The sequence below is a fragment of the Papio anubis genome, chromosome 15 (assembly GCF_008728515.1).
Source record: "Papio anubis isolate 15944 chromosome 15, Panubis1.0, whole genome shotgun sequence".
Lineage (NCBI taxonomy): Eukaryota > Metazoa > Chordata > Mammalia > Primates > Cercopithecidae > Papio > Papio anubis.
In genome coordinates, this window is record NC_044990.1 from 77,679,219 (window position 1) to 77,704,160 (window position 24,942).

General features: G+C 39.7%; 1 protein-coding gene across 2 annotated transcripts in view; it reads left to right on the forward strand.

Annotated features, from left to right (window-relative positions):
- The window catches only part of UBAC2 (UBA domain containing 2), a 186,691-nt gene that overhangs the window by 19,350 nt on the left and 142,399 nt on the right, over positions 1–24,942 (forward strand). Inside the window, exons 2-4 of one of the 2 annotated variants that reach the window (XM_003914029.5) lie at positions 18,212–18,339; positions 22,313–22,432; positions 22,995–23,104. In XM_003914029.5, the coding sequence (XP_003914078.2) occupies positions 18,212–18,339; positions 22,313–22,432; positions 22,995–23,104 (358 nt within the window). The remainder of the gene's footprint in view (positions 1–18,211; positions 18,340–22,312; positions 22,433–22,994; positions 23,105–24,942) is intronic. The other variant, XM_031655635.1, reaches the window with a different exon arrangement.

The following is a 24,942-nucleotide window of genomic DNA, read 5'->3' on the forward strand; positions in this document are numbered from 1 at the left end:
TATATTAAAAAGAAATGGTTTCTTTATAGTCAGGCAGAACCAAGTTCAAATCCCGGCCCCTCTACTAACTAACCGTAACCTTTAGTGGGTTATTTACCCATTCTTAGTTTATTTCTTCACCTAGAGAATGCTGATAATTAATTCCTGCTTTAGGGCTATTATAATCACTGAGATGGTATTACATATAAAGTGCTTTTATTAGCACAGTGCCTGGCATAAAATACTCCACATATACTGTAATATTTATTTTAGGATAATACATAGTCACCCAAGCCTGATTAGTATTTATTGCCTCAAAGAAATGACTGTGTACTTTGGTCAAACCAAAAAGAAATCAGACCCGAAAGGAAATCTTAAACTTTGTGTTTTTATATTATCTTTGCCAGAGAGGTATTTTGCATTTTTACTTTTAGGTTAATGCATTGTCTGTTATTCTCAAAATTTGTAGCATCCCTATTTTCAAAGGTGGAAGGATCTCCTGCAGAGAAGTGACTTTTTCTTAACCTTCTGTTTGATCTCTGCTTGGGTTCTGTATGTGTGAACCACTTACTGGCTCTGCTCATAGAGAGGCTGAAGATTGCTAGTGACTTGCCCCATCTCAGTGTGTAAGGATGCACCATATGGATCTTTTTCTTGAATTAGTAACTAGTTACAAATTATTTTTTCTAATTGTCAAAATAGATTTTTTTTTGTAAAAAATTAAGATCTCCATGAACAGGCCAGAGATTATCACTGGTAATATTTTCGTAGATGCTTCTAAAAAAAGTATTGATATATTATTTTTGTATAGTAATACCACTAGAACATTTTGCACTTACTGTTTAGGAACATCTTTCCAAGGTGTGAAATATTTTTCTACAACCTGTTTCTTAATGTTGAATATTATTCCATTTTTATGGATAGAACATAATTTACCCATTTCCCAACTGGATATTCATATTGTTTCTAGTCTTTTCACTATTATAAACAGTGCTGCGATGAACATTTTTGTAGCAAAATCTTTGTGCTCATTTATGATAATTACTTTGGGCTAAATTTCTAGAAATGGATTTCTTGGATCTGTGTTGCAGCCTCCACAGACTGCAGTCTTTATATTTCGTTCACAATTACATTTACTTTTGTTACACAGGGCACCACTTTGATTTCTGTTAGTGCCGTTTGTGATTGTGTATGTCTTTTACTTGAAATCCACTGTGAAGGTGAACATTTCTTTGAACCGTGGCACTATATGGCAATGCAGTGTAGTCAGTTGTGCTTGCGGTCCGAATTATCAGAGCTTGAATTCTGGTTCTGCTGCTCACTAGCCTCTTCTTGCGCACTGTTTCTGTGTACTCTGCCTCACCTTTTATTCTGTTTCTACAGAGTCCCATTTGGTGTGTAAGCTGGTTTGTTGTTCTTATTTCTCTGTTCCTCCTGTGGAGCTTCTTTTCTGTGGCCACCCTAGACCATTGAGGATGGAAGCTGATGGATAAAAATGCTGCCCTGTTCCACCTGTGATGGTAGTTGAGACACATTCAGCAGGCTTCTTAGAAAGTCCTGCAGGTTCCAGCATCTGTCAGAAACATCTGTCACTCATGGCGATCGCCTACTTGACAGTGCCCTTCTTTGGACTCTTCCTCTGTTTCCCTCCCTGTGTCCTTCACCACTGCTCCCTGGGATCATATCCTAAAATAAAGTACCTGCCTGTAAGCCTTTGCCTCACCTTTTACTCTCAGGGGAACCCCGGCTAAGACATTTTGTTGTCATGGATAGGTAATATCTCCGAGTCACAGTTTTGTCTTCTGTATAAATCTGAGAAGAGTAACGTCTACCTCATAGGGTTATTTTGAGGATTAAACCATGTAATTCATTCATTCACCACATAGTTACTGAAAGGCAACTGTGTGCTAAGTGGTGGCATTCTGGCTATGGGGATATGGGCAGTGAGCAAGACAGCTAGGACCCTATCTTCATAGAGTTTACCTTCTGATGAAGGAGACAGACAAAGAAGCAAACAAAGAATTTCAAGTAGTAAAGAATGCCACAGAGTAAATTAACCAGGATGACGCACTCAAAAGCAAAAAATTACGATTGAAGTCCACTCTGGGGAGGTGCTGTTTGAAATGAGGACTGAATGATGAGGATAAGCTGGACATGGGAAGAACATTTTGGGTAGAGAGAGTAACAGGCACATAGGCCCTGTAGTGGAGTGGCAGGAGCAAAGTAGCACACGTAAAGTGTCATGCTAATGCCTCCACTTCCTAAGGGCTTAATAAATGTTGGTTGGTATTAGTAGTTACTAGTTGGTTATATTAGTAATTAATAGTAGAGGTTAGATCAAAGGGATAGCCCATTGTTAACAAATAGCAGTAAGTGGTCAGTTTAGCCTTATGAGTTGATGACAAATTGGTTTCATAGAATAAGCAGTAATTGGGCAGGATGAGAATGGTTTCATAGTATACTTAAACTTGTTGATATGGTAAATTACATTGATTTGTTTCGCATTCCCAGGATAAGCTTTATTTGGTCATGATGTATTCTTTTTTTTTTTTTTTGAGACGGAGTCTCGCTCTGTCGCCCAGGCTGGAGTGCAGTGGCCGGATCTCAGCTCACTGCAAGCTCCGCCTCCCAGGTTTACGCCATTCTCCTTTCTCAGCCTCCCAAGTAGCTGGGACTACAGGCGCCCGCCACCTTGCCCGGCTAGTTTTTTGTATTTTTTTTTTAGTAGAGGCGGGGTTTCACCGTGTTAGCCAGGATGGTCTCGATCTCCTGACCTCGTGATCCACCCGTCTCGGCCTCCCAAAGTGCTGGGATTACAGGCTTGAGCCACCGCGCCCGGCCTATTCTTTTTATATAATGCTAGGTTTGATTTACTGATGTTTTGTTGAGAATTTTGCATCTGTTAATATGTTAATAAAGTATATTGGTCTAATTTTTGCCTTTTAATATCTTTACCTGGTTTTGCTAACAGTGTATCATTGGCTTCATAATGTGAGTTGGAAAGCGTTCCCTATTTTTCTGTGTTGTAAAAGAGTTTGTGTAGAATTGGTATTTAAATGCTTGGTAGAATTCTCCCCTGAAGCCATCAGGCTTGGAGTTTTCTTTGTTGGAAGTCTTTTAACTATAAATTCAATTTCATAATATCTATAGGACTGTTTAAGTTGTCTATTTCTTCTTGAATGAGCTTTGGTAGATTGTGTCTTCCAAGGAGTTTGCCTGTTTCATCTAAGTTGTCAAATTTATGGGTATAAAGTATTTCATAACATTCCCTTTCAAAAAAAATTTAGTTGTGATAAATTTTAGTAGTGATAAGAAATGCGTAATATAAAACTTACTATTTTAACTATTTTTAAGTCACAGTTCAGTGACATTAAGTACATTCACATTGTTGTGCAACTTCTTACTGTCCTTTTAATGTCTCTGGGATCAGTAGTGATGCCCCCTCTTTATTCCTGATATTGATAATTGTGTCTTCTCTCTTTTTGTCCTGATCATTTCTGCTGGAAGTGTATCAGTTTTATTGATCTCAGATAACCAGCTTTGAGTTTCATTGATTTGTCTCTATTATAGTTTGATTTTTCCATTTCATTGATTTCTACTCTTAATTATTTTTTTACATCTGCTTGCTTAGATTTTAATTTGCTCTTTTTTTTTTTTTTTTTAAAGATTGTAACCTATACCATTATTTGAGACCTTTTTTCTTCCTAATATAAGCATTTTTATGCTACACTTTCCTCTCTAAGCATTGCTTTAGCTACAGTCCACAAATTTTGCTTGGTTGTGCTTCAGTTTTTAATTCTGTTTTAAATATAGTCTAATTTCCTTTGTGACTTTCTCTTTGACCCAGATATTGTTTAGAAATGTGTTGTTGAGTTTTCACATATTTGGGGGATTGTCCATCTTTCTGTTGTTGGTTTCTAATTTTTTTTTGTGGCCAAGGAGCATGCTTTGTATGATTTTAATTCCTTTAAATTTTTTGAGGAATCTTTTATGCCCAGAATATAGTCTATTTTGGTGAATGCTCCATCTGCACTTGAACAAATGTGTAACTTGCTGTTGTTGGGTGGAGTGTTCTATGAATGTCAATCAGGCCAAGTTGGTTGATAATGTTTTTCAGGTCTTGTATATCCTTACTGATTTTACTAGTCAGCTTGGGCTGCCGTAACAAAATACCACAGACTGGGTGGCTTAAAGGACAGAAATTAATTTTCTCACAGACTCAGAAGCTAGAAGTCCAGGCTTAGGGTCTTGGCAAGTTTGGTTTCTCCTGGGGCCTTGCAGGAGCCTGCTGCCTTCTAGCTGTGTCATCACATGGTCTTTCCTTTGTGTGTGGGAGCATCCCTGGGTCTCTCCTTTTTCTTATAAAGACATGTCACATTGAATTAGGGCTCAATCTATCCTTATGACCTCACTTAACCTAAATTCCCTCTTTAAAGGGCCTCTCTCCAAACACAGTCAACACAGAGCTTCAACATACCAATTTGAGGGGGTCACGTTCAGTCCATAACAGTGATTTTCTGTTTACTTGTACTATCCATTACTGTGAGAAGAGTGCTGAATTCTCCAATTATATTTGTGGATTTATCTATGTCTCATTTCAGTTCTATTAATTTTTGCTTCATTGAAGTCCTTTCTCAGCTCTCAGATTCTATGATTCTCTGTGTACCCCCCACCCAATGTTTTAATTATGCAAAATTTCAAACATGCCACAAAGTAGAAAGAGTGGTACACTGAACACCCATATACCCATCACCTAGATTCTACAATTAACATTTTAGTATGTTTGCTTTAGCAAATATCAATCCCTCTATTTGTTTGATCAGTACCATATTATTTTTTAAAATGCATTTCAAAGTAGATTATAGTCACATTTTCTCTAAACACTTAAATGTGCATTGTTATTAACCAGAGTTTAAGAATTATTTAAAGGGTTTTTTTGAGTTAAAATTTTTACGTAGTTAAAGTACAAATCTTGAGTTGATGAGTGAATCTTATTGTGCATAATGATACTGTATACTTATCCTGTGATGTGCAACTTTTTGGATATTTGTGTATTATTGCTTTCCACATAGGTTTTTGAGATCTGACTTCTGCTCATCTTGAGAGGAATACTTAATGGTAATTATCAGATCTGTATTTTTAGGGGTTTGTTTGGTCCTGGACAGAATTAAAATGGTTGTATAAACAGGGTCAGTTATTAGTTCAGTAAGTATTTGCTTATATTTAGTTTTAATTTTTAATTGTGGTAAAATGTACATAATATAAAATGTACAATCTTAACTATTTTTGTGTCTAGTACAGTAGTATTAAGTACGTTCATATTGTGCAACCGATGTCTGTAGCTCTTCTCATCTTGCAGAACTGAAACTCTGTACCCATTAAACAACTTCCCATTTCCCCCTTCCTCCCCTCCGCTGTACCCTTCCTCTGGCAACCACTTTTCTACCCTCTGCCTCTGTGAATTTTACTACTCTAGGTACTGCAAATAAGTGGAATCATGTAATATTTATCTTTTTGTGACTGGCTTATTTCATACAGCATAGTGTCCTCAAGGTTCATGCATGTTGTTGCATGTGCCAGTTTCCTTCCTTTTTAAGACTGAATTGATCACCCTTATATGTGTGTGCCACATTTTGTTTACCTGTTTATCCATTCATCTGCCAGTGGACACTTGGGTTGCTCCCGCCAGCATTTGAGCACCTGCTTCACATCACTCCCCGTTTGTTTAACAAACACTCTTGACTGCCTTTACGTGCCAGGTCCTGTTAGAGGCATGAGGGATGCTGCAACAGGGAATGTACCAGACAAAGCTGCTGCCCTAAATAAGCTTGTGTTCTAGTGGAGACTGAAGGTGGGGGAATGGACAATAGACCAAGCAATATATTTCCTTGATTCTAAAATGCATTTGTTCCCACATTTTAATGATTCTAAAGTTGGAATGCGCCTTATAATTGATGATGTCTTAGAATTATATTTGGCAGCGTTTATTTTTTAGTGGCCATAAAAATAATGGTGTATCAGTTTGAATCATAGAGTTGATGAATCACTATTAAATCCACTGTTAAGTGCTATGAAAAAAGCGGGACAAAGGATAAGGTGACATTTGAGCAGAGCATGTGTTTAGTTTAAATGATGTGTTTTCATAGCAGGACGTCATCCCTGAAGGACGCAGTGTGTTGATTCACATTTGGCACAAGCTCTGACCCCAGTGTGAGCGGGTAGCACTTTGCAGGCTGGTTATTTTGAGTGGCACTGGTAGAGAGGAGAGAGACCTGGCAGGTGAAGGCTTGGGGGAGCATTTTGCTACATGGGCCCGGATCTTGTAGGTGGGAAAGACAGCATGTCCGGAACTTAGTCAGAGCCATCTCAGCAACTGCCAGCAGTTCTTCCAGTGGCCCAGAACAAAACTTAGTTTTATTCCTGACTTCTCCATCTGCCCATACACCCAGTCAGTCAGCATATCCTGTCTGCAGCACCTTCACAACATATCCCAGTTCCGACCCCCCTCTTCATCTCCACCTCCACCCTGCTGGTTTGAACATCCTCCTTTCTTCCTTGGATTCCCTAACAGCCTCCTAACTGGTCTCCTATCTTCTACCCTTTCCTTGCTGTAATTTCTTCTCAATTTAACAACCAAAGTCATCATTTAAAACCTTTTCCAATCATGTTACTCCTCTCCTGAGACCTCCCCAAAGCACCCTGCACATCCAGAGGAAAGGTTTTAAAGTCCTCATAATAGACTGTAGGGCTCTGGACTATTTTCTCCCATCACCACTTCTTTGACCTTAGCTCCCTCCCTGTCTGCCTCATGCTCACTCTGCTTTTGCTGGTTGGCAGCCTTATCATCTCTTAATCATGTTGAGCATGTTTTCATCTCAAAGCATATGTGCTTGCTTTTTTTTTCCACCAGGATCACCCTTCCCTCAGGTATCTGCAAGGCCTATATCTTCAGGTCTCTGCCCAGATCCACATTACAAGAAGGTCTTCCCTAACCAGGTTGGATAAGATGGCACGCCTCCTTCCCCACCAGCAGTGGGCCAAGTTATGCTGCAGTAGCAAACAACTCGGAAATATCAGGAACCCGAGACAACAAGGCTCACATCTCACTGCTGTTCCATCTCCATTGCGAGTTACCTGGGAGGGGTCCACTCTACACTGTCGTCAGCCCCAGGAGCTGGCTGATGGCTACCCCACCATCTTGCACATTGGCAGATGAAAAGAGCAAGAATGATTCCCTGGCTCTTAAAGGGTCCTCCTGGAAGTGACTTAGCTTTCATTTACTTGGCCAGAGCAAGTCACATTGCCATGCCTCACTTCATTTGGGAGTGGGGGTGGGGAGCAGTCCTACCATGGGTTTGGGAAGAGACAGGAAATATGTGGTGAATAACAAAGCCACAGGTTTTATTTTCCCTAGTTCATTTTGCGTAGGATTTATTTCCATCTGACATAATGTATATCTACCTTGTTTTGTTTGTTGTTGCTTTTCTCTCCTGTCTAGACTCTAAACTACAAGACTAGGGACTTTGTCCACAGTTTATTGCTGTGCCTCAGAACCTAGAATAATGCATGGTACAGCATGGATGCCTACTCATATTTAGAGGATGATTGAGAATACCAAAGCAAACCACTCATTTATTCATTTGGTGGATGCGTTGGGAGTTTGGTATTCAAGTTGGGAATGTGAATTAGGGAGATTTGAGAGGTTAGAAAAGAAGAGATGGTGTGAGATAAGAAGTTGTAGAGCAGATATACTAGAGAAAATCAGTGGAAACACTGGTAAGTGTAGAGTGTCATCTTGAGATTTGAGATCAAGAATTTATGGTGAGGTCTTGTAGCTCAGCTCTGTGACTTTCTCCACTCACGTTGAGTTGCTCAAACTGGCAAGGAAGAGGAAGGAATGACGGGGACCATTGCACAAGGACAAGTGGAAACCCAAGTTGAAGGAAAGATGAATCAAGCTGCCCCTTGCACTTACATCACCCCTGCTCCATCTTCAGTCCTGTCAGAGTCACAAAGGAGCTTGCCTTTAATGGGGGAAACCTGGGGTGTTGTGATGGTGCTGGTGGTAGGAGCAATATTCTCTATATTCATTCTTTTCTCTTTTTTTTGAGATGGAGTCTTGCTTTGTTGCCCAGGCTGGAGTGCAGTGGCACAATCTTGGCTCACTGCAACCTCCACTTGCTGGATTCAGGAGATTCTCCTGCCTCAGCCTCCTGAATAGCTGGGATTACAGGTGCCCTCCCAGCACGCCTGGCTAATTTTTGTATTTTTGGTAGTGACGGGGCTTCATGATGTTGGCCAGGCTAGTCTCAAACTTCTGACCTCAGGTGATCTGCCCGACTTGGCCTCCCAAAGTGCTGGGATTATAGGTGTGAGCCACTGTGCCCAGCCCCTATATTCATTCTTTTATTTCATTTTCTTCTCATGACACTTTTGAGGTAGGTTCTCATCTCCATTTTACAGATGAGGAAAATTGAGGCTGAAATGGCTCAAGAAAGGATTTAGGTTGGTTAGGCTCATAGTCATGGTACTCTCCTCTACTTTTGAATTACTATGCAATGAGGAACTCGGTTAGATTTTAGATTCCTTGGAGCCTTGTTTGCATTTTGGTCATGAAGAAAGTGTGCAACCACTTTACTAATGGTTCCAGTTTAGATGCTCGCAAGACCTTACCAGAGAGGAAATAGTTGGGCTATTTTTATATGCTTAAACAAGTACAATAACCACAATGTCAACTGTAACTGGTAAATTCGCCCCCAGGGAATTTCTTATGAATAAGATGAAGGTGCACCTCACAGAATCTGAGACTGTCCCCATCAGTGAGGCTTTTCTGTGATATTGGCTGTTAATGATCTGGACATTTCATCTGTGCAAGGAACGATGCTAGGATTATGATGGATGTAGAGAAGAGTGAGGCATGTGGCCTCCCTTCGGGAATCTTTATTGTAGTTGGGATAGCAAAACTGTACAAACCCTGGCTGCTCACAGTAGTGTGTGGGAACGAGGGTGCAGAGTAGGGGAAAAGCCCTTCAGGCTAAAATGGTTCACTCAGGCTGAATGAGGAAAGTAGAAACGACTGTTATTTGAAGGCTGCATAAGATTTAGATCTGTGCTAGTAAGGAAGGCATTGATGATATTTGGGGATTTAAGTCTGGAAAAAATTTCCAAAGGCATTGAAACAGAAAGCAACATGTTCAGGAGGTAGTGAGCTGTGTGGTTTGACTGCAGCAAAGGCTCCTGAGAACAAAGCAATGGAGGTTGTGCTGAGGAGGCAGGAGGCCCAGAATGTGGGGAGGTCTGGACAACCAGGGACAGGGACTTGTCATTTGAGCTTGAAGGTCATACCAAAGTGACCACATTGCAGCCTTGTTTTAGGAAAGAGTGTACACACACACACACAGATAGTCCTTCCTTTGCAAGGTGATGCAGGACCGTAAAAATGACTGTGCAAGTTGAAACCAGGCAAAGCTATTTTAATAATCAATGGGGAAAATTTGGATTGTTCCGTGATTTTAAAAAATTTTTGTTGAAAGAATGCTTTGTTAAAACTTTAGACTTTCTCTTATAAATATATAGTTATAAATGCATAGGGAAATGAAAAAATAGTAAAACAGTATACTGTAATTTATTAAAAACATTAGCGACATTGAGAATTAAAGTGTTTTGTTTCTTTGTAAGAAACTTCCAAAGAGCAGTTTGAGCAGTGTTTGCCTTCTTCCTATTGTGTAACTTATGGGGAGTATCTCTATGATACCTTGTGACTTGTCATACGCCTGAGTTTGGCTGAGTTTCCATTATTTTATTCTCTCTGCTTTCAATGTGACAAAATATCTCTGAGAGTTTCCTTAATATGTAGATTTTTGCCAGCATCACTTCCCCAGGGACATCACAATCACTATTTTACTGTACTATTGCTTCTCTAACAAATTATCACAAACATGATGGTTTAAAACAAAAGAAATATGGCCAGACACGGTGGCTCATGACTGTAATCCTAGCACTTTGGGAGGCTGAGGCAGGCGGATTGCCTGAGCTCAGCAGTTCGAGACCAGCCTGGGCAACATAGTGAAACTCTGTCTTTACTAAAAATACAAAAACATTAGCTGGGCGTGGTGACGTGCGCCTGTAGTCCTAGCTGCTTGGGAGGCTGAGAGACCAGAATTGCTTGAACCTGGGAGGTGCTAGAGGTTGCAGTGAGCTGAGATCACGCCACTGCACTCCAGCCTGGGCAACAGAGCGGGACTCTGTCTCTTCAATAAATAAATAAATAAAACAAAATAAATTTATTATTCTACAGTTTGGAGGCCAGAAGTCCAAAATGGATCTCACTGGGATAAAATCAAGGTGTCAGCAGGGCTGCATTTCTTTTGGAAGCTCTGAGAAGGAATCTGTTTCTTCGCCTTTTGTAGCTTTTTGAGGCAGCTCACATTTCTTGACTCATGACCCAATTTTATCGTCAAAGCCAAGGGTGATTGGTGGACTCTTTCTTACATTGTCACTCTGAAACTTAGTCTCCTGCCTCCCTCTTGCACTTAAAAGGACTCCTGTGGGCCACTCCAGCGGCTCACGCTTGTAATCCTAGCATTTTGGGAGGCCGAGGTGGGTGGGTCATGAGGTCAGGAGTCTGAGACCAGCCTCGCCAATATGGTGAAACCCGTTTCTACTAAAAATACAAAAAATTAGCTGGATGTGGTGGCACGCGCCTGCAGTCTCAGCTACTCGGGGGGCTGAGGTAGGAGAACCGCTTAAACCCGGGAGGCAGAGGTTGCAGTGAGCGGAGATTGTACCACTGCACTCCAGCCTGGGCAACAGAGGGAGACTCTGTCTCAAAAAAAAAAGAAAAGACTCTTGTGATTGCATTGGATCCAGCTGGATATCTTGGATATCTTGGATAATCTCATCTCAAGGACATCTGGTTAGCAACCTCAATTCTGTCTGCAACCTTAACTCCTACTTGCTGTGTAACCCAACTTAGTCACGGGTTCTGGGGATTAGGACGTGGACCTCCTTGGGGGAGCCAGTATTCTATCACGGTCACCTTCCTGTTGGTAAGTTCACCTTCACCGAGTTTCTCTAGCTGCCCACCTTGAATGGTGGCAGTGTCAACATTCCTGTGGTTTGATATTTCTTTTATAACCTGATAACATTTGATTCAGATTTCACTTTCAGCACTATTACTTTTTGTTTCTTTGCTGTATACTTTTTTTTTTTTTTTGAGATGGAGTTTCTCCCTGTCATCCAGGCTGGAGTACAATGGTATGATCTTGGCTCACTGCAGTCTCTGTCTCCTGGGTTCAAGTGAGTCTCCCACCTCAGCCTCCCAAGTAGCTAGGACTACAAGCATGCCACCATGCCCAGCTACTTTTTATATTTTTAGTAGAGACGGGTTTCGCCATGTTGACCAGGCTGGTCTCAAACTCCTGACTTTAAGTGATCCATCCATCTCAGCCTCCCAAAGTGCTGGGATTATAGATGTGAGCCACCATGCCTGGTCCTCTTTGTTGTATACTTTCATGTTTATTGACTAGTTCCTTCTTTTGATGATATATTTTTGTAAAATGTCACAAGAATTTATCATTGGAAGATGAGGCAACACAACAACATGCTTCACTGTCTGTGCATGAATGGAAAAACAGCTGCCCAGTGACCAGTGACTGACAGACTTGGAAAGAAGTGACATACATGATTGGTTGCCCATCATAATGCACATCTTCTTGACATAATGATCTGCGTACTGAAGAGCTGGCGTTATTTTACCAAATCATGGTAACTGAAGTCTGTGCCTATTAGAGCTATGCAGAAATGAGGAACTGCCAGTGTGTGTATTTTTGTGCCATGTCTACATATGTATTTATATAGGTTAACGTGTTACTTGTTTTTTTAAAAAAGAAAATTGGGAGTTAAGCTAAAAGTTATTAGAAGTATGTATCTATGGGAGTGGGTTGGGGGTATGGGATAGAGGGGATAAATAACTGAAGTGAAAATAAACCTTTGTTTTTCATAGTTTTGGTTTTTGAACAATGTAAATATTTAACATATTCAAAAATTTTAACGGAGAAAGGAGCAAACTTTAATATTGAATGTAAACAGAAATAAACAAATCTGTGTGTTATAACCACTAGGGAAAAGAATTATTTCAAGTAGCTTTTGAACACAAGACCCTGTCCATCTTTAGTTAAGATATATATACACATACACACACTCTAAGGACCAAAAAAAAAAAAAAAAATCTTCAAAGATATCTTAAACTTTGCCCAGTGGGCTTAATAAATAGTTTATTGTTTGTAATGATACTGATATTGTATTATTAAAATTTTATGTATAACCTAGGATAAAGCAAGCAGGTAACTATTAATAATTAAGAGAGAAAAGACAGAAATGCAAAGAGCTTAGGAAAAAGCACTGTAGGCCAGGCATGGTGGCTCACAGCTGTAATTCCAGCACTTTGGGAGGCCGAGGCGGGCAGATCGCTTGAGCTCAGGAGTTCGAGACCAGCCTGGGCCACGTGGTAAAACCCTGTCTCTACAAAAAAAAAAAAAGGCCGGTCGTGGTGCCTTGCCCCTGTAATCCCAGCTACTTGGGAGACTGAGGCAGGAGGATTGCTTGAGCTTAGGAGATGGAGGTTACGGTCAGCTGAGATCACACCACTGCACTCTAGCATCAGCAACACAAGGAGACCCTGTCTCAAAAAAAGAAAAGAAAAATGGCACTGTAGTGTTAAATTGTTAAATTTGAATTGGAAATATCATTATGAATCATGATTTCAAAATATATTTTCTAGCTCTGATTACTGAAAGAGCTAGAAGCATTGGGACCCAGAATGACACTGAGCACATCTAGTGCTCAGATTTGGTTTCTTTCTTTCTTTTTTTTTTTTGAGATAAAGTCTTACTCTGTTGCCCAAGGTGGAGTACAGTGGCGCGATCTCAGCTCACTGCAACCTCCATTGCCCGGGTTCAAGCGATTCTCCTGCTTCAGCCTCCCAAGTAGCTGGGATCACAGGCATGCACCACCATGCCCAGCTAATTTTCGTATTTTTGGTAGAGACAGGGTTTCACTATGTTGGCCAGGCTGGTCTCGAACTCCTGACCTCATGATCTGCTTGCCTTGGTCTCCCAAAGTGCTGGGATTACAGGCATGAGCCACTGCGCCCAGCCTCAGATTTGGTTTCTAAAGACCATTTCCCAACGTTCCCTAATAGGGATCCTTAGAGAAATTCTAGGTCTTGGGCAGGACGGGTACAGGTGAGCCTAAAGCAAGGAAGATGAATGGATAGGTGGGGCAGCCAGAGAAGGCATTGAGGGCCATGGTTGAGAGACCACAGAAGCTGGTCAGAGGGCTTCCACCTGGACAGTTTGAACATTGGAAAAAGAATGCAACTGATTGTAACACATTGACTAAGTAAAAATCCATGAGTGTAGAGCGATACCAAGATACAAGGAGAATGAAGACAGAAGGCCAGCTAAGAAATAGAAAAGTAATGACAATTATCAAAATTATTGTTATGTAACCCCCAGTGTAAGTCTTAAATGTAAACTTTTTCACAGTAAAAGGATGGGAGATAACAACTATATTAAGAGAAAAAAAAGGCAGTGTTTTTGGTTCCTGTGAAGCTTAAGTGTTTCATTATTTGATGGAAATCTCAGTCATGTTTTTGTAACCAAATCTGCTGGTACCACTTGAATTCTCAAGACTAGTCTTTTGATACTATGAATATTACAGGGTTATTTTTTTATTATTATTTTTTCAGTTGCAAGATTTAATAGAGTGAAAACAGAGCTCCCATACAAAGGGAGGTACAGGGTTATTATATAAAGTAAGTAATTATTTCCAAGGAAAGCATGTTATTTCAGTGGTTTTCCTAGATTGAGATTCACTTTCTTTTTCTGAGCCCCCATCATGGGCCGGACACTGTGCTAGCCATTTCTACATGTATTACCTCACTTCTTTCTTAGCATAACGCTGAGAATTAGGTCAGATGAGGTGACTGAAGCTCAGAGAGGTCAGATACTGTGTCCAATGGCAAGCATCAGTAAGTGTGAAAATGAGGGTTCAAGACCAAGTCTTCTGGGCCCCAAGTCCTTTCCCTTCTCATAGCTCTTGTTCTGTCCCATGGATTAGCTCAGCAAGTAGCTTGTTGAAAACAAGGGGCTTGTTTTCAGGGTCTGTGAGAGAGGAAGGCATGAAAATACAAACGTGGAACCAAGGAAGACCAGAGAGAGAGAAGAGCTACTTAGATGTCTCACAATAGTGTACATTTTAATTAAATTACATGCTTGGAGGAAATGTTCCTGAGTAGGTAAAAGCTGATATTTTGTTCTATTGGAAAAAAAAGTGAGCTAGAAGAAAACATAATTTGCTTCTTTTTTTCTCTCATATCAGAGGGAAGAGAGAAGACATTTATAGTTTCTAAAATACCCTTAGTAGTATAATTCTGTTATACTTAATATGTAAATGACTAGATCAAGGAGGAAGAGGGACATGACTGCTTTTGGTACAAGACAGAGGTCACACTAGCTTCTCCTGGAAAACTGACCTGGGCTCCAATTGTACTCATGGTAGAAAATCTCAGGAGGCCACTGCAGTCAGCGGTGTTAACACTTTTAGCCTCGTTTAATTTTTTAAAAACAAAACACCTAGGAATCAATTAACCAAAGTGCAATATATGTACAAGGAAAAGTATCAAACACTGATGAAAGAACTTGAAGAGGACACAAAAAAATGAAAGGGTATTCCATGCTTATGGTTTGGAAGAATTAGTATTGTTAAAGTGCCAATACTACCCAAAGCAATTTACAGATTCAATGCAATCCTCTTAAAATATCAATGACATTCTTCACAGAAATAAAAAAAAAAAATTCATAAAATTTATATGGAACCACAAAAGACTCTGAGTAGCCAAAGCAATCCTGAGCAAAAAGAACAAGATGAAGTATCACACTACCTGACTTCAAAATATACTACAGAGTAACCAAATCAGCAGGATACTCACATCAAAACAGACACATAGACCAGTGGAGCAGATTAGAAGATCGAGATATAAATCTATGCATTTGCAGCCAAAAAAGGTGCCAAGAACATACAATGGAGAAAGAATGGTCCCCTCAAAAAAAATTGTGCTGGGGCCAGGTGCTGTGGCTCATGCCTATCATTCTAACCCTTTGGGAGGCTGAGGCAAGAGGATCACTTGAGGCTAGGAGTTTGAGACCAGCCTGGGCAACATGGCAAGACTCTATCTCTCCAAAAAAAAAATTAGCCAAGTGTGGTGGCTTGTGCCTGTAGTCCCAGCTACTAGGGAGGCTGAGGTGGGAGGATCACTTGAGCCCAGGAGTTCAAGTCTGCAGTGAACTGTGATCATGCCACTGGACTCCAGCCTGGGCAATAGAGTGAGACCCTGTCTCAGAAAAAATTGTGCTGGTAAACCTGGTTAACCATATACAGAAAAATGAAAGACCCATATGTCTTACTACATATAAAAATCAAATCGAAATGGATGAAAGACTTAAGTCTAAGACCTGAAACTGTGAAACTACTAGCAGAAAATGTTGGAGAAATGCTCCAGGACGTTGGTCTGGGCAAAGGTTTTTTGTATGTAAGGCCTCAAAAGCACAGACAGCCAAAGGAAAAATAGACAAATGGGATTACGTCAAACTAAAAAGCTCCCGTTGCACAGCAAAAGAACAGTCAACAAAGAGATAACCCACAGAATGGGAGAAAATACTTGCAATACTTGCAGATTAATCCATCTGACAAGGGATTAGTCACCAGAATTTGTAAGGAGCTCAAACAACTCAATAGCAAAAACCCAAATAATCCAATTTAAAAGTGGGCGAAAGATCTGAATAGACATTTCTCAAAAGAAGACATACAGATGGCCAACAGGCATATGAAAATGTGCTCAACATCATTGATCATCAGAGAAATACAAATCAAAACCACAATGAGATATTTCACCCGAGTTAGAATGGCTTTTATCAAAAAGACAGGAATAACAGAGGCTGGCTGCTGGGCACGCTGGCTCACACCTGTAATCCTAGTACTTTGGGAGGCTGAGGCAGGTGGATTACCTGAGGTCAGGAGTTCAAGACCAGCCTGGCCAACATGGTGAAACCCCCGTCTCTACTAAAAATACAAAAATTAGCTGGGCATGGTGGCAGGTGCCTGTAATCCCAGGTACTCAGGAGGCTGAGGCAGGAGAATTGCTCAAACCCGCGGGGCCGAGGTTGCAGTGAGCCAAGATTGCACCACTTCACTCCAGCCTGGGCGAAAGAGCAAAACTCTGTCTCGAAAACAACAACATCCAGCCTGGGCGACAGAGCAAGACTCCGTCTCAAAAAAACAAAAACAAAACCACCAAACAAAACAGAGGCTGGCCAGGATGTGGAGAAAGGGGAACCCTGGTATACTGTTGGTGGGAATGTAAATTAGTACAGTCAAAATGGAAAACAGTATGGAGGTTCTTCAAAAATAAAATAAAACTACCCACTTTGGGAGGCCGAGACAGGCGGATCACGAGGTCAGGAGATCGAGACTATCCTGGCTAACACGGTGGAACCCTGTCTCTACTAAAAAATACAAAAAAACTAGCCAGGCGAGGTGGCGGGCGCCTGTAGTCCCAGCTACTGGGGAGGCTGAGGCAGGAGAATGGCGTAAACCCGGGAGGCAGAGCTTGCAGTGAGCTGAGATCTGGCCACTGCACTCCAGCCCGGGCGACAGAGCGAGACTCCGTCTCAAAAAATAAATAAATAAATAAAACTACCATATGATCCACTACTGGATATATATTCAAAAGAAAGGAAATCAGTATATCAAAGAGATATCTGTACTTCCATGCTTATTGCAGCACTGTTCACAATGGCCAAATATGGAATCAGCTGAAGTGTCCATCAGTGCAGATGTGAGCCACCATGCCTGGCCCTCTTTGTTGTATACTTTCATCTTTATTGACTAGTTCCCTCTTTTAAGTTTCCAATGAATAGAAAAAAAATGGATAATGGATAAAGAAAATTTTATGTTTGTGTGTGTGTGTATATATATAATATGTATACAATTTTATGTATGTGTATATAATACATATACACATACACACACATTGAAATATTGTTCAGCCATAAAAAGAATGAAATCCTGTCATTTGCAGCAGCATGGATGGAACTAGAAGACATGTAAGTGAAATAAACTAAGCACAAAAAGACAAAGATTGCATGTTCTCACTTACATATGGAAGCTAAAATAGTGGATCTCATGAAGATGGAGAGTAGGTTGGTGGTTATCAGAGGCTGGGAAGGGTAGGAGGGAGAGGGGGATAAAAAGAGGTTGATTAATGGGTACAAATATACACTTAGAAGAAATAAGACTTGGTGTTCAGTAGATCAGGAGGGTGTCTGTAGTTGACACTAATCTCTCGTATGTTTCAAAATAGCTAGAAGAGAATAATTCAGCCTAAAGAAAAGAGAGATATTTAAGATAATTACCTGGACTGGTTGCTGTGGTCCATGCCTGTATTCCCAGCATATTGGGAGGCTGAGACGGGAGGATGGCTTGAGCCAAGGAGTTCGAGACCAGCTTGGCCAACATGGCGAAACATGGTCTTTACTAAGAATACAAAAATTAGCCAGGCGTGGTGGCATGTGCATGTAATCCCAGCTATGCAGGAGGCTGAGGCAGGAGAATCGCTTGAACCTGGGAGGTGGAGGTTGCAGTAAGCCAAGATTGTGCCACTGCACTCCAGCTTGGGTGACAAAGTGAGACTCTCTCTGGATGTGATTGTATGAATGTATCAAATTATCACATGTACTCCCAAAATGTGTTCCCTAATAGGTATCAATTAAAAAATAAAATTAAAAATGTATTTTTACATATGTATGAATTTTGTGCGTGCTCAGGAGCTAACTGGCTGATTTGATAGAAAACATACTTCTCTATGTCTTTACACTTGGGTAGCCATTTTCTCAAAGGTGTTCTATGGAAGTTCTGGCTGCAAACTTGGTCTCATTCAAGAGCCAACTGCCAATGAAGCCCTGCTAGGGCATTCTGCTTGTTTCCAGTGTCTTTTGATCACTTACTTCCCGAGGTTGATGTTTTGAAAGTGGATGTTAGAACCAAATTTCAGAGTTTCTGAACTTTGTCTTCATTCTGATTTAAAAGAAGTGAATTCTCTTGCTTTTCACCCATGTGGTTTTTTAAATCTTAGGAACAATCATTCTGAAAGTGGTTTCCTTTTTCCCTGCAGACAAGGCGCCTCTGTCGAAGAGCCTTCTGCTGGTCCCCAGTGCCCTCTCCCTCCTGCTAGCCCTCCTTCTGCCTCACTGCCAGAAGCTGTTTGTGTATGACCTCCACGCAGTCAAGAACGACTTCCAGGTGAGCTCTGCCTCATTGGCCCCTTGGAGGAGAGAGGACAGTTTTTTTTTCTAGATTTGTTTTTTCTTCCTAGATTTGCTTTTCTTCCTGCTATTAGTTCCTCAAAGCCCCCAATTTGTAAGAAATATTTATTATTAATATTTCATTAAGTAACTTTTCTAGTTGTATTTATTGATTTTTCAGCAAAGCAGATAATAATGAAGCAATGGCAGTATTTCCTTTTATTAGGCACATTTGTTTTCAGTTTCACTTTTTACTCAGAGAAGTGCAACTTGTAACTTCAAGGGAATTAAAAACAATGTTAAATCTTTTTTTTAATGCCCAGTATGCATACTTAGCTTTGTCAAAACCTTGTCTCAATTTGAATATTTGATTAGAGGAGCTAGGCTCTGTCAGCTGTATCAGATTATGAATTTATGATAACTTTTACAGTGGTGGTTAAATGAAGTGAGAGATTTCTCTTGAGTTTCTGCTGTGGGAAAGAGCAGAAGTGCTTTTCAAGGTTTCTGGACTGATCTTGTTGAAAACGCTGGTGCTGGCTTCTTGTCTATGAATTGGAGTGTTAGTGCACATTCTGGTGTATGACTGCCACCCTTTCTTTGCTAAACACTTGGTTAGCCCATTTAAAGCATAATAATCCATTTCTTGAACACTGACACCTTTTCTTCATAGTCATGTAATTAATGCCATTGCTCAGATTGGCTTCACCAACTTCCTGTGCAGGTCTTTCAGTTATTTATCTGTATTACTCATTTGTCAGAAGGTAGTATAGCTTCTGTATTATTTCAGTTGCTATAAGTCGTTCTCAACCCTGGACACACATTAGAATCACCTGGAAAAACTTGAGAGCTCTGTCTGCATATCTATACTTATGTGAAGGTATAATTTATACCTAGATTTACATAAACCCACTCTCTCACCTCAGAACAACTGAGTCACAGAGTCTGGTGGTGGTACCTGGGCATTGCTGTACATTTAAAAACAACCCCCTGGGGATTCTAGTGTATGGCTGGCTTTGAGGACCACTGATGTAAGGGCCCCCGGGCCTTGGGTTGATACCTTCCTAATTTCTGGAGTTAATTTGGTTCGTTTGGCTAAGCCCACTCTGTGGACATCTGTGCTTTAAAGGTGGTGACCTGCTTGGATGGAAGAGGACCACCCTTCTGTCCAGGAATGGGAATAGCCACATCCACATTAACACTGTTAAAACAGCTAAGAGGCTGTCGGTGTATATTCATGAGAGATATGGGAGTTTCAGTTCTGCCTTGGGAAATCTAAACACACACATACATATAAGAACGTGATTCTGTAGGTCACAGGTGTACATGACATCCTTGGGGGGTGATAAAGGAAGTAGGGACCAGTATTGGGGGAATACCTCTGGAGAGTCTTAGGGATGTGAGCTTTCAGTTTGGTCTGAAAGAAGGGATAAATGTTAATTAGCAATGAAGAGAAGGAAGGGCATTTTACTTCAGGAAGTAACATGAATTTCAAACCTTTAGGAGTGTGGTATAGGAAGCATACTTTGAGGCAAACCCAGGCTTTGAGGCAAACCCAGAGTTAGGTTGGAGAAGTCCAGGAGGTCTCAGATAATGAAGGGCTTTATTTTGTAAGTTCTGAACCTCCAGATTTTGGCAATTAATGCAGAGGTACAGTCAGGTTTCTTTAGGTTGAGTTGCAGAAGCAGTGCTTTGCTGAGTGCAAGCCTGTAGCCAGTTACCAGTCTTTAGGGGACATTCACCTGTATAATAATATGCAGTGGTTTATTCTTATACCAGCTCTCATAGTTTTGTGTCCTTGAGCATCATTGCAACACATAAATTGTTTAAAACTGTAGCTAGCAGCTTTATTTTCATTAACTGAAGAAAAATGGGGTTCTGGAAATGCAGTTTGTTGTATCTTAGTAATTACAAAGTTTCAATTTCCTTAATCCCCAGATTTTCTTAGTAGCTCTCAGAGCTTATGCCTGAGTAGAGTATTTTCATTGTAATATTAAATGTGGTGATAGAGGACTTGGAGCTGCCTCTTACGGTTTTTGAATCTGGTGTTCTGTGGAGATGACAGTCATCATCATCTGCCATTGGTAAAGTACTTGACAGTTTCCTTTGTGCTCTCATGTGTACTGCCTCATTGATCATATTGATAGAGGTATATGCTGCCTAAAGTTTCAGTGTGACTCTGGTACTGTTTCTCCTTGAGCCCAGCTATGGCCTCAACACAGCCTTGTAGGCAGCCATCCCCAGGTCAGCTGGGCTGGCAGGTGAGATGAACTCTGGTGGCCAGTACAGTCACGACAAAGACTCTTCCTGGTGTCTTGCTTGGAGTAGAGACATATGTGAAATGTTTTGACAGTTGATATGGTCAGACTTCTCATTTGTATTCTTATTTCTCTTGGCAAGAGCACAGGTTGTATGACTTTAGACAGATAGTTTCTCTGTGCCTCTTTTTCCTTAAGACAGTTGGCTGGGTGTGGTGGTTCACACCTGTAATCTCAGCACCTTGGGAGGCCAAGGCTTGTGGATGGATTGCTTGAGCCCAGGAGTTCAAGACCAGCCTGGGCAACATAGCAAAGCACCATCTCTACAAAAAATACAAAAATTAGGCGGGTGTGGTGGTGCACACCTGTAGTCCCAGCTACTCAGGAGGTTAAGGTGCGAGTATTGAATCAGTCCAGAGGGTTGAGCCTGCAGTGAGATGTGATCACGTCAGTGCGCTACAGCCTGGGCAACAGAGTGAGACCCTGTCTCAAAAAAAAAAGAAAAGAGCTAATATTACCAATGTTCGCAGCAGCATTATTCACAATAGCAGAAAAGTAGAAACCCAAATGCCTATTAACAGATAAATGGATAAACAAAATGCGGTGTATACATACCATAAAATATTATTCAACTATAAATGAGAATGAGATTGATACATGCTTTACCATGAACCTTGAAAATACTATGCAAAGTGAAATGAGCAAATGCAAAAGGACAAATATGTGATCTTATTTACATGAGGTATCTAGTATAAGCAAATTCATAGAGACATTAAGTAGAATAGTGTTTCCTGGGGCTATGGGGAGAGGGAACAGGAAGTTAGCATGGCGTTTCTGTCTAGGATGATGAAGAGTTCTGGAAATAGATAGTGGTGATGATTGTACAGTATTGTGAATTTGCTTAATACCACCGAATTGTATACTCAGTAGTTAAAATTATAACTTTTGTATCTGTTTTACCACAATAAAAATACAAAGAAAAGTTGTCATTAGTATTTGTTTTACCTATCTCATAAGGTCATCGTGAAGGGGAAATAAGATTAGGATGTTTTCAAATGTCATTGGGATTATCTTTAAAAATCTGAAAAATGTTTAAGCAGACTCAAAAATAGGCCTTTGAGTAGCTCTTCTTTTTTTTTTTGTATGTCCCCTTATATGTTTTTATGCAACCAGAAGTTGGGTGAAACAATGATTTAAATAAACTAATATTTCAAACCTAGTCATATTTAGCAACAGTTGCCATAAGTTACTTTGCATAGTTGCTCTGAAGTAGGTTGATGATTAAAATTAAGCTCAGAAATGTGTATTTTTGAGTTTATACCTAAGTTGTTTTTCAGTTACACCTTTGTCTTATTCAGTAGCATAAAAATGAACATTTGTTAGCCTTTCATTCTAGCTTACGTATGTAATTTTTAAAAATCTTACTAAACACAATCCTAAAATTTCTTATAGACAGTTTTCTGTTATCTTAATGAGAATATGTTTTCTTATAAGCATAAAAAAATTCAAGAACCTTTTGTGCCACTGTTGGAAGGAATTTTTACTGTGAGAGACTTGAGCTCAGAGAACATACATGTATAATTTTCCTTTTGTGTGTGCATTATGATTTTGTTTAGACTATTAAAAATAGACAGTGTAAACATAACAAATTTGCTAAGGAAGAGATCCGAACAAATTTTACTCTCGTTTGTTGTTCTTTTTTAAATCCCCATCTAGATTTGGAGGTTGATATGTGGAAGAATAATTTGCCTTGATTTGAAAGATACTTTCTGCAGTAGTCTGCTTATTTATAATTTTAGGATATTTGAAAGAAGATATGGAAGCAGAAAATTTGCCGTAAGTTTTTATGTATTTTGTCTTTGCCACTTAGGCTATAGAAAAAAATTTTGTTTAAATGGATTTTATTTTGTTAAACTTGGTGTTATTATTTACGGTTATTTTTAAAATTATACTATTCTGTATCTGATTTGAGGCATATGGACATTAACCAAAGAAAATTTTAGAATAGCATAATAATAATAGTGATAATGATAATATATAGTATTAGTTGTGAACAGCTAATACAAATTTTAATACTTTGACTTTAATAAAATTGTAATTTATTTTGCTTAGTGGTTTGTGTTTTACTTGTTAAAAATATATCTTCAACATACTTAAAAATTATGGATGTTAATACATTTGAGCAATATGGGTTTACTCTGCCGATTTTCAAAAGTCTGTTTTAATAAAAACAATTAATTTTGAATATATATACACACATAAGTATGTGTATATACACACACACACACACACACACACACACACAAATACATACCTCTGAGCTGATTCTAGCTGAATAAATGTTACTTTATTTTTAGGAGACTCATCTCTATAATTTTTCTGCTGTTTTATCTTGTAGTCCTTTTTGCTGGGTTCCTGGGTTTTGTCAGCCTTATTTGACTTTCTCCTCGTCGAAGCTATGCAGTATTTCTTTGGCATCACTGCAGCTAGTAATTTGCCTTCTGGATTGTAAGTAGCACTTAAAGATTGACTTAATTTAGAACGACTTGAATGTGATTTAAAGTGTTACTATATGTGAAAGTCAGTAAAAGAATATTTTAAACTTTTAGATATAGTAAAATTGATTTTATATGTAAAAAGTCTAATCTATGCCTACGTTTTTATTATGTTCTTGAAATAGAATCAATTTTATATTCTGTCTTTAAAATTTATTTTACTTTTTTTTTTTGAGACAGAGTCTTGCTCTGTCACCCAGGCTGGAGTGCATTGGTGTGATCTCGGCTCACTACAAGCTCCACCTCCCGGGTTCAAGTGATTCTCCTGCCTTAGCCTCCCAAGTAGCTGGGACTACAGGTGCGTGCCACCACGCCCAGCTAATTTTTGTAGTTTTTAGTAGAGATGGGGTTTCATCATGTTGGCCAGGCTGGTCTCAAACTCCTGACCTCAGGTGATCCATCCTCCTTGGCCTCCCAGAGTGCTTGAGCCACCATGTGAGCCACCGCGCCCAGCCACATTCATTTTTTAGCTTTGAAATTTTGTGTTTTAGAGAATTTTAAATGAATTTCCTATTCTGATCCTGATAGAATTAGTTTTGTGTGTTTTTATAATGAAATTTGTCTTTGTAATTTTATGAACTAAACACAAAAATATAGTTTAATTAGATTAGGAAACAAAATTAATTTGTATGAAGTTAAGCTTCTGAAGAATAATTTTTAAAAGCTGATAATGTTTTATACATTTCCGTCAAACATAAAACAAAGCCAGTGTATGGGTTATAACTTTGTAGACAACCTGCAGTGGCCAACTCACTCAGAATTTGTATGCTTTCATATTGCGTTGATCTTCTTTAGAAAAAAAAAAATCATGTATTAGTGTGTGAAATAACTAGAATCTAGGAGCAGAGTTGATAGAGCGAGACTCTATCTCAAACAAACAAACAAACAAACAGGGCAGGCGCGGTAACAGCCTGTAATTGATGGTAGCAAAGCTTCAAATACGGGCTTGCGCCTGTAATGCCAGCACTTTGGGAGGCTGAGGTTGGCGGATCATGAGGTCAGGAGTTTGAGACCAGCCTGGTCAATATGGTGAAACCCCGTCTCTACTAAAAATACAAAAATTAGTCAGGCATGGTGGCGGGCACCTGTAGTCCCAGCTGCTCAGGAGGCTGAGGAAGAATCGCTTGAACCTGGGAGGCAGTTTCAGTGAGCTGAGATCACACCACTGCACTTCAGCCTGGGCGAAAGAGTGAGACTCTGTCTCAAAAAACAAAACCCCCCCCAAAAACCATGTATTAGTGTGTGAAATAATTAGAATCTAGGAGCAGAGTTGTTAGCACATGTAAATGACCTCCAGGCATCTGAATGAAGTATCTGAGACACTATTTGGGAAATGAGATAGTATGAAATATAGATACCAAATATTTAAAATTCTGTGTGTACTATCTTCAGTCTTCTTTTAATTTTAAATATGTGTTTTGAGAACTATTAAACTACTGTGTGTATCTTGATTCAAATTCACTTTGGATCCCTATTTTAAAATTATAATTAGTGTTCTAATAGCTTTCATACCTGCGTTGTTAATATTTACAGTGTAACTCCCTTTTGTGAATTATAATTGCTGTGAATATCCATGAATGTTGACCTTTAGCTGTTTTAATAATGTATGATTCTGAATAATGTTTGAATGGAGACGTAAAGTTCTGTGTCATAATTAGCGTGAAGTTTGAATTCCACAGGTGGTCATTGTAATTAGACTGAGAAGTTAAAGTTGAGTATTCTGTTATTGGGGAAAATTGTGTAGACATCAGGAATGATTCCACGTTGACTCAAGGAAGCAGCAGCATTGCT